The 15013-nt window shown below is 38.3% G+C and overlaps 1 protein-coding gene across 9 annotated transcripts in view; it reads right to left on the bottom strand.

The window, feature by feature from the left end:
- PTK2 (protein tyrosine kinase 2) overlaps window positions 1-15013 on the bottom strand; it is a 384113-nt gene that overhangs the window by 127479 nt on the left and 241621 nt on the right. For all 9 annotated transcript variants that reach the window (XM_084620432.1, XM_084620429.1, XM_084620430.1 and 6 more), the window contains 4 exons: window positions 10793-10933; window positions 10259-10336; window positions 9001-9108; window positions 4601-4718 (listed from right to left, as the gene is read on the bottom strand). In XM_084620432.1, coding sequence (XP_084476558.1) covers window positions 4601-4718; window positions 9001-9108; window positions 10259-10336; window positions 10793-10933 — 445 coding nt within the window. The remainder of the gene's footprint in view (window positions 1-4600; window positions 4719-9000; window positions 9109-10258; window positions 10337-10792; window positions 10934-15013) is intronic.

Raw genomic sequence — 15013 nt, 5'->3', positions numbered from 1 at the left:
AGATAGAGTAGAATATGGGAGGGAACACAAAGGGGCAGGAGTTTGGGAGTGGGCATGGTGTGGGGTCAGTGGTCTGAGAGGGCCAGAGATTGGGGCTTGAGAACTGGACGGCATGGAAGCTGGGCTGCCAGTCTTGGAATTGGGGCTGGGGAGGGGGATCTGGGAAAGGCAGTGTCTGGAGGCGCGACAGGACTTTGGCAGAGCACAATAAAAGTGCTGGGTTTTGAAGGTGGCTTGTATGAAGGTGCAAGGGAATGATGGTGAGAGACAGGGAAAGATAGAGATTCTTAGTCATGTTCAACTCAACATTTTATATATCTTTAAACTTGTAAACACTTAAAATTTTCATTGTGGATAAAAACCTGCCTATGCCCATCTTTTTCACTCCACTCTCCTCTACCCTCACATTGCACCCAAACCATAACCTTCTGCCCACTGCCTCTCCTACATTTGCTAAAGTGTATAGGATGGGTACCTTGCTTTGAGAGGCCTCATAAGATCAGTCAGAGTTGGACTCCTCTTTCGACCTCAATTCACCCCCCCTTTTTGTTTTGTTTTTTTAAACAAGGTTTCCATTTCCAAACTCTAAAGAGTAATGGTAATAAAATATAATAGTTTTAAGAACTCTCTTTAGTACCAGAGTAACACTGAACAGAACTTGTGCTCTTATCTCCGGGCTGGTTGGGGATGGAAGCGCAATGGAGACTGCATGCTCAACCTTGGGGAAAAAGAAGGAGCACACTGTACCTCTCTAAAGCAACCTCCTAATTTGTGCACAAATTAGCACTCCCTGTATGCACAGACCTTTGCTGCTGGAGGATCACCAACAAGAGGAGAGACAAAAAGGGGAAAAAGAGGAGGATCTTGAATGATATGCCCCCGAATGTCTACACTATCAAGTATCAGAGGCAACATCACTGTTTACAGTATAGAAAAGATTGAACTGCATTGCAATGCTGTTAAAATTGCATTTCTTTAAACATGAATTGATCACTCCAGGTAAGCCCAGGAAGGCTGGCCTTTACAATATGAGACAAAAGCATTCCTGTCACAATTGTAAGATCATAAGTACTTGTACAGCTCTGAGATCTGAAACATATCACTAAGACCGGTCCATTGCAGAGGCATTCATTTTTCATTTCAAGAGCTGAGAAACAACTGTATTCTACCATCCTCTTCCAATATTCAGTTTAAAAGCCAGGTGTGCACAGCAAAGACATATTAAAAGGTCTTTCAGATATATTTGGATTTACCACAATTTAAACTTCATTTACATCAGAAATGAAATAATTTTCAAAGCAAACAAATGCTCTAATAAAATGCTTGTCAAAAGCATTCCATAAGAACAGCCATACTGGGTCAGACCAATGGTCTGTTTAGCCCAATATCTTGTCTTCCAACAGCGACCAATGCCAGGTGCGTCAGAGGGAATGAACAGAACATGTAATTGTCAAGTGACCTATCCCATCACCCATTCCCAGCTTCTGGCCAACAGACTCTAGGCTAGGGACACTTCAGAGCATGGTTTTGTATCCCTGCCCATCCTGACTAATAGACATTGACAAGAATGAGGGGGGATTTGATAACTGCTTTCAACTCCCTGAAAGGGGGTTCCAAAGAGGATGGATCTAGACTGTTCTCAGTGGTAACGGATGACAGAACAAGGAGTAATGGTCTCAAGTTGCAGTGGGGGAAGTTTAGGTTGGATATTAGGAAAAACTTTTTCACTAGAAGGGTGGTGAAGCACTGGAATGGGTTACCTAGGAAGGTGGTGGAATCTCCTTCCTTCGAGGTTTTTAAGGTCAGGCTTGACAAAGCCCCGGCTGGGATGATTTAGTTGGTCCTGCTCTGAGCAGGGGTTTGGACTGGATGACCTCCTAAGATCCCTTCCAACCCTGATATTCTATGATTCTATGACCTATCCTCCATGAACTTGTTTAGTTCTTTTTTTGAACCCTGTGATAGTCTTGGACTTCACAACATCCTCTGGCAAGAAGAGTTCAACAAGTTGACTATCCGTTATGTGAAGAAATATTTCCTTTTGTTTGTTTTAAACCTGCTGCCTATCAATTTCATTTGGTGACTCCTAGTTCTTGTGTTATAAGGAGTTAATAACACTTCCTTATTTATTTCCTCCACACCAGTCATGATTTCATAGACCTCTATCATATCCCCCCCTTAGTTTCCCTTTTCCAAACTGAAAAGTCCCAGTCTTATTAATCTCTCCTCATATAGAAGCTGTTCCATACCCCTAATAATTTTTTCTGCCCTTTTTCTGTACCTTTTCCAATTCCAATATATATTTTTTTGAGATGGGGCAACCACATCTGCAAGCAGTATTCAAGATGTGGGTGTACCATGGATTTATATAGAGGCAATATGATATTTTCTGTCTCATTATCTATCCCTTTCCTAACGACTCCTAACATTCTGTTAGCTTCTTTGACTGCCACTGCACACGGAGTGGATGTTTTCAGAGAACTATCCACAATGACTCCAAGATCTCTTTCTTGAGTGGTAACAGCTAATTTAGACCCATCACTTCATATATATAGTTGCAATTATGTTTTCCAAACAATTAGTGTGATACAATATCTAGTGAGAAGATATTTTGCTATTCTGACAGTAGGATGAAAAAATTCAATTAGTACTTGAAAATGAAACATTTCAAATGACTGAATAATGAACACAATTATTTAGACAACTTTCCATCTTATTTAATTTTGATTTTAAGTATTTAAGATTGATTTTGATTTGATTATGATCTCTTCAGAAAGGAGACAAAGAGGAAATAATGTTTGACTATAAAGATTGGTTTTGGTATATAGGCATAACCAGCTACATGCTTCATCTATTCATGTATTTCTCCATAGCATTTCAGAAAGAGTCTTTGAGCAGTTTGTTAATCAATGCAAAATTGCCAAACTGATACAGTAGCTCAAAAATTCAGTCACAAGATTTAGATTTTAGGAAAGGCACTGGACTGCTGTAACCATTTAGTGTACCAGATCATGAAGATGCTAACAACTTAGTTCCAGTCTTCAAGTCTTTATAAAAGTCATTTGATTAATACTCTTCTTCCATCAATTATTAGGTTAGCCTAATTTCACTTGATTTAGCAAAATATTTATGAAATAACAGGACAAATAAAAAGTAGAACTCTAAATTTTCAGGCTTTAAACAAAACTACTAATAGTGCTCTCTCAACAAATACAAATTTACAGCATCTCAATAATTTATGTATAGTGTTAATATCCCAAAGACATGGCTTTCTTCAGTGATCCAGAGTGATAATTTGTAAGGACCCTTGCCATAATGAGCCAAAAGGAAAAAAATGTTCAAACAAGAGAAAAGACCTATTGAGTTTGGAGCCAGAGCTGCTATAAAGATTTTTTTCTGGCATAGCTTATATAATCAAAGCTCATTTCAGGAGAAGGCTCTTGGAATTCTGGATCCGGGTTGGGGAAGAGCTTTCCCTGTAGAAAGTTTTAATTAGTATTTGATGAGGCTGAATATTGCCATGAGATTAAAAAAAAAAACCAAACAAACCTCAAAGAAAAAACATTGAAGAGACCCCAGTTGAAAGGGGACTCAGTCTGCAGGTTCTAGAACCACATCTTAGTAACAAAACACAGGAAAGTGTGTGGTTTCTTAAAATGTAATTTTCATCCTGACAGAATCCAAGCTGATCTGACAGACAAGATAACAAAGCTGTTTGGACAGGAGGAAGGGTTCAAGCGGGCAGATTCACTAATAAGGATGTCAACAAGTGCAAGTGTTTTTAGCATCTCAGTGTATCAGTATATGGTATACCTCACATTTGTAAATCTGCCTGGTATATTTACTCAGATGAAAGTAAATAAATTGAGCAAAAGTCTCCTTTATTTAATCCTTAAGAGACTTTCCCAGGATATTTGATAATAAATTCACACTTTCTTAAAAAAAATCAAGTTTCTGTCAAGGAGAAATGACTAAAATGACTAAAAGCCATACGCTTCCCTTGAATGTAGCTGTGACTGCTTACAGTCCCTCCCCACTCCCATTTTGTATTAAAACAACTGATTCAATTTGGTATCAAAATACTATAGAACACTTGCTCTGCTTTAACTATATTTTGTGAGAAAGGACCACAATACACCAAGGCTAATAAATGAAAATGGAGCAGTTTAAGAATATTTGGGAGGAAGAGAATTTTTAGTTTCATCGTATCATGAGTCAGAAACCCATTCTAACTGGCCCAGATTGATTTTCAAGAAATAGTTCCTCATTAGATGTGCCTGTAATTACAATTTATAATTTACAATTTATAAATTACAATTTATTTTCTATCATTTGCAGCTACCTTTATAACAGTGTAAAGAAATTACTGGTGGAAACCTATCTAAATTATCCATCATTAAGTGACCTTTCACATGAAGATATCTACTAACAGTTTTTTTAACAATAACCATCTCCCATATTTCCTGATAAAAAGAGAGCAGCCGCCCCCCGCGAGTAAGATTTTGTTGTTACCTTGCATCTACAGTTTAATTTTCAAGTAGTATATCACGAATTGGACTATCACAAAGTAAATTCTTTCCTGAATGAAACAACAACTTACCTTTCTGAGGCCTGATAATAAAAGACTGCGTGGCTCCATTCACCAGTCTGCAGTATCCGTCTATCAGGTCAGCCATATTCTCTGCAATGGTTAAGGATGGTGCTGTCACTGTCAGAGGCTAAGAAAAAAAAACAACAAAAAAAAAAACAAGGCACCAACAAGAGAGGCATTATTTTGGTCGCAAGCATTGAGCAGAACAGCTGTGCCACTGTATCAGAGATTTGTACATACTTGAAAACATTAAACAATGATGTGGGCAAGAGTAAAATTAAATACAAAATTAAATTAAAAGATTATTAGCAGTGATTATTTGCACTCTGGTAGCATCAACAATATACTAAGTGCCATCCGCATCCACAGCAGGACACGGTAATACAACATACATTAAAATATTTTTGCAGAGGAATATCAGTCCCAATTAATACCCCTAAAGAATAAGGTCTGAAGGGGCAGCAAATTAAAACTTTGTTCCTAAATGGAAAACTAACCTGGTCTTATTTTAGTGGTTTCTCAGGCTAGCCTCTAGTGGCCAATTGTCCACACCAAAAAAATCAACACTGAAGTCACAATCTTGACATATTTCAGAGTAGCAGCCGTGTTAGTCTGTATTCGCAAAAAGAAAAGGAGTACTTGTGGCACCTTAGAGGCTTACAAATTTATCTGAGCACAAGCTTTCATGAGCTACAGCTCACTTCATCGGATGCATTCCGATGATGTGAGCTGTAGCTCAAGAAAGCTTATGCTCAAATAAATTTGTTAGTCTCTAAGGTGCCACAAGTACTCCTTTTCTTTTAATCTTCACATAATTTTCTTCTGCTGTGGAAGCTGTTTATTCCTCAGAACTCTTAAAGGTGATGATATCTCCACCATGGTTTCCTTTTTTACGCTCCTACAGCAACACATTCCCTGCCCTAATAGTAAGTCTCCTACAACTTTAAAAAGTCCAAGCTTAAAGACTGTTTTGGCATTAACTGTTCATTCCAACATTTTATTCTTTCTCCTCCATGTGGACACAGACAGCTTGTCCTCTCTCTTTTTCAAATCCTCAGAGGCTGCATTGTCCAGTGGATAGGACACAAGGACAGGAGATGTGATTTCTATTCCCAGCTCTGTCACTAGCTCACAAAATGACCTTGGGGAAGCCACCCCTTGGTGCTTTAGTTTCCCCATCTATAAAATGGTGACAATACTACTTAATCACCATTTGGAGATCTATGAATGAAAAATGTGATGCACACTCCAATTCTTATTAATGCTAGAGCAGCAGGACACTTAGTTTATTTATTTGTGCTTCTTTAAGGCTTACATCTTTTTAATCTACACTCTTTTACAAAAATTAAAATAAACAAAACTGAAAATAGAATCACAGAGAATATGGTGAACTGCAAACACGATGTTAAAATAACTGGCAACAATAATCATAATAACCTGACCACTCTTTCTATTAACTCACCCTCTCCCCCAAAGACCCAAGAAAAAAAAGAAGAGTTTTGCAGAATGCCTGGAAAGTAATGAATGCAGCTGTTATAATTTATTTGTGTTATGTAAGGCTTAGAGACTCCAACAGACACCGGGGGTCCCACTCTGCAATTAACTGTAAAAACACATTGTAAGGCAGTCCCCTGTCTCAAAGAACTTACCATCTAAATAGACAAGACAAAGGGAGGAGGAGAAACAGAAGTACAGAAAGGTCAAGTGACTTTCCCAGGTCATACAAATGGTCAATGGCATAGGCAGGAATAGACCCCACTAGACCACAGTAACCTCCAGCTCTCACAGATAAAGATCGTCTTCCTCATTCATTATTCTTTAAAAAAGGGAAGGAGGAGGATCCTGGGAACTACAGGCCAGTCAGCCTCACCTCAGTCCCTGGAAAAATCATGGAGCAGGTCCTCAAGGAATCAATTCTGAAGCACTTAGAGGAGAGGAAAGTGATCAGGAACAGTCAGCATGGATTCACCAAGGGCAAGTCATGCCTGACTAATTTAATTGCCTTCTACGACGAGTAACTGGCTTTGTGGATGAGGGAAAAGTGGTGGACGTGTTGTTCCTTGACTTTAGCAAAGCTTTTGACATGGTCTCCCACAGTATTCTTGCCAGCAACTTAAAGAAGTATGGGCTGGATGAATGGACGATAAGGTGGATAGAAAGCTGGCTAGATCGTTGGTTCAACAGGTAGTGATCAATGGCTCCATGTCTAGTTGGCAGCCGGTATCAAGCTGAGTGCCCCAAGGGTCGGTCCTCGGGCCGGTTTTGTTCAATATCTTCATAAATGATCTGGAGGATAGTGTGGATTGCACCCGCAGCAAGTTTGCAGATGACACTAAACTGGGAGGAGAGGTAGATACACTGGAGGACAGGGATAGGATACAGAGGGACCTAGACAAATTGGAGGATTGGGCCAAAAGAAATCTGATGAGGTTCAACAAGTGCAGAAGGCCAATGGCATTTTGGGATGTATAAGTAGGGGCATTGCCAGCAGATCGAGGGACGTGATCATTCCCCTCTATTCGACATTGGTGAGGCCTCATCTGGAGTACTGTGTCCAGTTTTGGGCCCCACACTACAACAAGGATGTGGAAAAATTGGAAAACGTCCAGCGGAGGGCAACAAAAATGATTAGGGGACTGGAACACATAACTTATGAGGAGAGGATGAGGGAACTGGGATTGTTTAGTCTGCGGAAGAGAAGAATGAGGGGGGATTTGATAGCTGCTTCCAACTACCTGAAAGGGGGTTCCAAAGAGGATGGATCTAGACTGTTCTCAGTGGTAGCTGATGACAGAGCAAGGAGTAATTGTCTCAAGTTGCAGTGGGGGAGGTTTAGGTTGGATATTAGGAAAAACTTTTTCACTAGGAGGGAGGTGAAATGCTGGAATGCGTTACCTAGGGAGGTGGTGGAATCTGCTTCCTTAGAAGTTTTTAAGGTCAGGCTTGACAAAGCCCTGGCTGGGATGATTTAGTTGGAGATTGGTCCTGCTTTGAGCAGGGGGTTGGACTAGATGACCTCATGAGGTCCCTTCCAACCCGATATTCTATGATTCTGACCACATCACATACACCCATCTTTAAATTCTTCCATTAGCCCCCTCTTCTCCATTACACCAAATTCAAGCTTCTCTCTCTTCCATTGCTTTGCCTTACTGTACTCCAGATTATTTATCTGACCTAGTCCCCTTATCACACTGCTTGCCTGTTCACCCCCCTAGTCTCCATCAATTCTGCCAGCCTCTATGCTCTGTTTGTAGGTTTTTTCCACAGTGGTCTCCGTGACTTTTTCCATGTTGCCCCCATGCATGGAATGCCCTCCATGACCAAGTTCACCAAGCTACCTCTTTCCCCCTATTTCAAATCCTTTCTTGAGGCAAAAAAAGGTCCACCAAAACCTTTTGTCTTATTTCACATATTTACTTACTTTACATATTTTTAATACAAAAAATCCCTAATAATATTTCCCCCATGCTGTGCACACATCTTTCTTGTGTAACCACAGAATTTTGTTACTGTGTCCACTGTCTCCCCTCCTTCAATACAACTGCACAGGGCCATGTCATTTAGATTGTAAGAGCTTTGGTGCAGGAAACCTGTCCTATTTATTTGTGGTAGCAAATTTTTGGCTGCTGTGAAATTATTATTCATAATAATCCTATCCACTTTATTCTCAACTTTTCATAAAATCTAGTACTGATTTCAGACAGCTCTTGCTAATCTCTAATATTTGTGCTGAATAAGTGCATCATAATGTGCCTATAGAACTAATATAAAACCAAGCCAAGTACTGAAATCCAAGAATTCCAGAAGGGAAAAGCCAGCGGAACAAACCCCAGGCCCTTTATTTTTCTAAGTTAAAAATATACATACATTTAAAATTCAAAGTAACAAACCTATAACGTTCAATCCAGTATTATTACAAATTCTTGTAATGTATTTGGTACTCTGAACAACCAATTGTTAGGACTATTTTTCCTCCCTATAGGACATGAACTACTCTTCTCTGAGCTTTGGTTAATGTTGACATGGTGTAAAATGCTCTTTGCTCTAATTTAAATTTTCCAATCTATAATATTAACAGGTAAATAAAAATGTCAGAGACTCAGCTTGGTGATAATTTAAGGGAAAAAAAGACCTCAAACAGGCAGCCACTTAAATATTTTCAGTAAACAAATTTATTCTGTTTTATTATAATTAGATTGCAAAAGAGAGACTTAAAAAGCATTACTACACACAGAATAATTTCCTCAAGCTCCATTATTGGTATTAGTATATATATATACACACACACACACACCTGTGTAACTGTTGGAAACCATTTCAATGTAATTTTCTTATAGGATAGAGAAACAAATTATACATAAATTTTATCAATAACTTTAAGGTTACCACAGCAGTCAATATCTTACCTCAGGTGCTCCTGCTATTTTGAGCTGTAACATCCCTTTTCTATCCTTGTCTTCACTGTTTGAATACTGAATAGTCTGCACTTGATTGAAATCGGCCAGGTGGGTAGGCTGCAGAAAAGCATATATAAAAAATGAGATATGCGTAAGAATTGCATAATACCTTGACTCTCCTCTACATTCCCAGTATCTCACAGATGTATAGCATTGAACCGCTACATTACATTGAGCAAGCTTGAATTCATATCTACCAGATATCAATTCCGGTCTCATTGTGTCATAACCCTCAACACTCCCTCCTCCAATTTCTATGGATTTTACACCCTCATCATGGTAATCATGTTTGTAAGTGAGGAGGGGTGGACTGAAGCCAGTCAATACCACTCCTTATTTGCCTGAAGGGGTCACTGTTAAATAAGGATAGTTATCTTTTCGCGAGTCAGTGCAAAACACACCACAATCAGTAGGTCAATCAGACTGTGTCCACATTCATAGCATACTCAAAGGAAAACATTCTTTGGAGTGCTCTAAGTGGAATGTTCTCAACTGAACACACCACTGATTTCCAAACATTTCTGTAATCTCTGAATTAAATATAGTGAAAGTTAATACACAGCGTAACACAAAGCACAACAGTAAAAGCTGCCAGATGTGTGGTGGTTATTCCTGTGTGTTTTCTCGAGGCAGGAGGGGATGGGTGTCTGGGTGCTATAACTTAGTCAAATGAATTTACTTCAGACAAAAGTAAAATGATGCACTACAAAATAAATGAACTAAATATCAAAACAAAAACAGATATGCTACACTTTCTGGTATCGAGATACTACAGAAATTGTTGCACTACAACAGCTTTTAAATGACAGATAAAAGTGCTGAAGGATTTATTTAGCCAAGTAAATATTCTGCTTAAAAAAAGCGTTACAGATGTGAAATACCTAAATTATTATTTTTGTTTTTCAGATGTCACCACCAATATTTTAGATTCCTTAAATGTGTGCCTCAATGGGTACCAAAAGCCAGCAAATCCAGAGTTAAGGTCAGTCGTGGCTCTATTTCACACCATTGTGCTTTCTCCCCACCGCACAGCATGAGTTAATGCTCGAGTAACAGCTTTTACTTTGAATTTTCTGCCTTTTCTTAGTTTGGCTCAAAGATTAGACTTTTCATTCATCTTTGTCTGAAGTCCCATTCACAACAAGCTGTGCCTCACTCCATAGCCTTTAAGACAATCATTGAGACAGGAAAACAGAAGCAGACTTACATTAGAGCCCTTGTCTGTAAGGTAACTGATTCCTTCTTCTGGGCCAATTGCCAGCTCCACTGAAATAATCCAGCTTGACTTTTTATGTAGAAGGAGGTGGAGACGGTGACATTTAAAGGGAAAAAGAACAAAATTGTGGACAAAGGCTCTCAGCATCATTCATTACACTCTTCAGTGAACAATCTTTACAAACTTTTAAACTCTTCAAAACAAATCAAACAGATTAATATATAACTTTATTCCTTTCAATGGCTTTCAGAAGTTAAGCACCGATGTATATTAAATACAATAAATTTTTACACCTACTGACATCTAACTACCACACTTATTCCAAACTCTCATGCGTCTGAGATACTCATTTAGAGAGATATGTATGTAATCAATATCTTTTGTGGTTAATGAAAACTTAAAAAGAGAATCCTTTTAATCAAAACGTGTACTATGCACAGGCAATTAACTGCAGATCTAAACAATGACAATTATACCCATTATTCCACAATGGGATCTGAAGACTACTGTGCTCCCTATACTTACACCCAGAGCACATTTGAAGCATTCTTTGTCAAATCTGTATACTGGAGACAGGATCTCAAAGAATTTCAGAATACTTTCTTCTCTATTGAGGATGGCAAACTGTCGAAACGTTTGTTGAATCAGTTTTCTTAGTGTTTTGGCCTGTGTAATGAAATATTTAAAGATCACTTAGTGTCTGTGCATCTAAAGCTGTGCCAGTGATGGTGAATATTAAACACATCTATTATTCAATATCAGTTACTCAATTTACCACTGAAACATAAAAGATGTGATTCTTAATCAGAAAAGGATGTAGCCAAACATTAATAATGCACTGTTCTATCTTCCAATTTTACTGCACACAACAAAATCCCTCCATATTTACTGATAGATGCTTTCTGTGTAAAATCAAGCTAACAATTTTAATTAAAAACATAAGAATGGTATTACTGGGTCACATCAATTGTCCATCTAGCCCAGTATTCTGTTTTCCAACAGTGGCAAGTGCCAGATGCTTCAGAGGGAATGAACAGAACAGAGCAATTACCGAGTGATTCATCCTGTCATCCAGTCCCAGTTTCTGGCAGTCAGAGGTTTAGGGACACCCAGAGCATGGGGTTGCATCCCTGACCATTTTAGTTAATAGCCACTGATGGACCTCCCCTCCATGAACTTATCTAATTCTCGTTTGAATGCAGTTATACTTTTGGCCTTCACAACATCCTGTGGCAATGAGTTCCACAGGTTGACTCTGCATTGTGTCAAGAAGTACTTTCCTGTGTTTGCTTTAAACCTGGGTTGACCTCTGATTCTTGTGTTATGAAATGGGGTAAACAACAGTTCCTTATTCACTTTCTCCACACCATTCATGGTTTTATAGATCTCTTATCATATCCCCCCTCAGTCATCTCTTTTCTAAACAAAACAGGACAAGACAACATGATTATTATCCTCTGCATGAACTAATTTTTCTAAGTTCCTTGTTTACCTGTACTTTCTGAACCTCTTACCAGTGTAAAAAATATCAGCAACCTATGCTTTCAATAAATTATGAAAAATTCTACTAAAACACTTCATCTTCTAATTTGTACTTGCTCATTTATTTGTTCATATACTCTAGGCTAGGCACCTAACTGATCACTGGTGCACACAATTTGCAGATAGCCCTTCTGCAGTTCACACGTATCAGAAACACATGGTCAGTTTTGAAAATTTGTCCCAAAACCTTTTGCAACCTCCTACTGATAAGTAAATATATATTTTTCAGAATAAAGTCCTCTCCACAGATCCTCTTTTATTCAGACACAATGTTAAAGTTGTTATTTTCAGCAATCTGTTGATTGCGTTCTCGTTTCTTATAAAGGAACACTGTCTGTGAGTCAAACAAACATCACAGCACCCACCTCTATTTGTGCTCTATTTCTATTTCTTGTGAGAAGAGTTTTCAGTTCAACCGTATAATTAGAGTAGATATATCCTGAACTAATGCTCTTTCTTGTACTCTCTCCATTAAGCCACAGGATGAAGATACCACAACCACTCTTCTTGAAGGATTTAACTGATGAACCGAAAGCGTACACATGAATCTGTTTGCTTTGTAACCGATACTGTTGCATAGTCTATACGATCAAGTACTAAAAAAGCCTTGAATACAATTATTATTTTTACGGCAAAGTTTGACTAATTTGTACATAGAGAATTCTGTCCCCTTCTTATAAGTGCTGATCAAGCATGTGAGTAATCCCATTGAAATCAACGGGACTACGTGCATGAGTAAAATTAAACGTGTCCTCGTGTGGTGATTCATTGGTTCAAGGTTTAATAACCTTCAACTTCGGGGTTATTAAAGTCTGAGAAGATGTACAATTTAGTGAAAATAAATGAATTTTATACCATTTTTACTAAAAGTTTCCCCTGCTAAAAATGAACAAAGCACAAGTAGCTAAGGTCATCCTTCTGCCCAAACAGATAACGTCACTTCCAGTAAACACAGGAACCTGATTATGTATCCTTGAGACTTGAAATGTGTGTTTTGGTGAGTAAATGTTCAGGACTTGTGTAGGCGTCACTTTTTTATCATTAACTATAGATATGTACTTTCATAAAAAAGTACTCATAGGATGAACTAAATATATATACCTATAATCATATATAAAGATACACACATCTGCACAAAATATTAAGTACAGTACCAATACCTGGCTGCACAGAGAGGAAATCCCTGGACTTTTTGCCTCCGTGTGTTATGATAAAGAGCAACAAACTCAGAAGCAACATCCCCAATATGCTCAACCAATCCCATAATCAGTAACCCCTTGGCAGTGGATCAAATGAAGGGACCTTATGCCATGATCTGGCCAACTGGCCAGGGGAACAATTCCGAAACCAAGGACCCCCTAAAGAAAATGCTCTGCCCTCAGAATTTATCTGGACACCGTTAGTACTAGTTTCTCCCCACCTGCTGGGAGGATACATATGGAAAGATGGTTTCTCAGACAGGCAGGAAACAGACCTCACAGACCGTTATAGAGTAATACCAAGACAATTAATTGTTTTTAGAATCTTTTAAAACAAAAGTCAATGTAGCACAAGTAGCATGGAATTTACTACTTTAGGACAGTACTTGCTACTTTAGGATATTAAGAAAAAAGAGCAGGCTTTTCAAAAATTCAGTGTTGGCCTAATTCTTCTATCTTTGAAGTCAATAGGCGATATACCCACCCATAAGATACTTAATTTATGGATACTGTAAGCCCTAACCATCAGAGCAAGAAACATATATTGTGTGTGGGTGCTTTAGAGCCAGCTTGATTATTGTCTCTCTCAGTTGTTAGCACCAATGTCAAAATGTCAACAATATCTATATTTTGCCTCTATATTTTTTTCCACACAGATAGTAGATTTTAATCTAAAATAACCGTATGTTATTAGATACAACAACTACTTAATGTTAAAAAGTAGTTTCCTTTAATGCCAGCTAATTTTTAGGAACTGGCAACAGGAATTGTGCAAGCGATACTACCAAATCCATTTTTCTGTTATGTCAAAGTTAAGATGAACAGGAATTACCAATGGCTCCCTCTTGGGATACCCCATTGTATTAACTACTACATCTGCCTTAAAAGCACTTCACTCTTCTACTTGACCAAGGAATAGGGCAAGACATTGCACACAAAAACAGAACTTCCTCTTTTGCTCTACTCCCTAGAAAATCTGGCTAACACTTTATGACGGGGTATGGACCCTACACAGGCTCTGAAGGGGTTAATGTGGGCCTGTGAGGCTAATTAACATAACTGGCAGCACCTGTGAGAGCAACAGGCTTCATTGATGATGGAGCCCAGCTGCGGAGGGCCTGGGTGGAGATTATAAAGTCAGGAAGTTTGTAGCTGAAAGAGGTTTAAATAGTGAGAATTAAATGAAATATAAAAAAAAAAGTGAGGTAGTTGTACAAAGGGCTATAAAAAGGGCAAAAAGAGAAACCTGGAGGACAGAATGCAGGTCAGTAAATAAAGATACCAAGACAGCAGATATATACAAGCAAATTAGGAAAATTAATGGAATAAAGAGTTAGAGACATATAATAAATACCAAACCTTGAAGAGTAATAAGCTCCAACAAAGAAAAAGCAGAAATTCTGGCCAATATGTTTCAAAAAGGTCAGTAATGATGAGGATTAGAGGATATAAATTAGGGAAAGGAAAAATATTCATTAAGGATAATTATGAGATGATGAAGAGTGGGAAGGAGGATGTGGATAGTATTTTAAATTAAAACATTAGCATGAGGGAATTCCAAAAAGCAATAAAAAGGAACAAAAGCATCGCACCAGGGAAGGACCAAATAAGCTTTGAAATGCTTAAACACCTAAGTGAACGAAGCTTGAGGATGATACATCATAATATCATAACAAAATTATATAACAACATATGCCAAAAAAGTGAAATACCTAAGGACTGGAAATATTCAATTATTGTCCCACTGAGAAAGCCAAGTAAGTTGCACTCAAGACCTGTGGCATCCAGACCAACTGCCCTCCCAACTTGTTTAGGTAAAACCATAGAAAGAATGGTAATGGAGAGATAACGAACACACCTAGAAAGAAATGGGTTCATAGATGGAACGCAAAATGGGTTCAGAACAGGTAGGAGTGCTATTAACCATATTGTAAGGATAGACACAGAAGCACAAAAAAGCATGAGAACTAAAGAATTCACGATAGTAACCTTCCTGGACATAGAC

This window comes from Lepidochelys olivacea, assembly GCF_965140295.1.
Source record: "Lepidochelys olivacea isolate rLepOli2 genome assembly, chromosome: 2".
Taxonomy (NCBI): Eukaryota; Metazoa; Chordata; order Testudines; family Cheloniidae; genus Lepidochelys; species Lepidochelys olivacea.
Note: the sequence above shows the minus strand (reverse complement) of the source record. Positions and strands in the feature narration are given on the sequence as shown.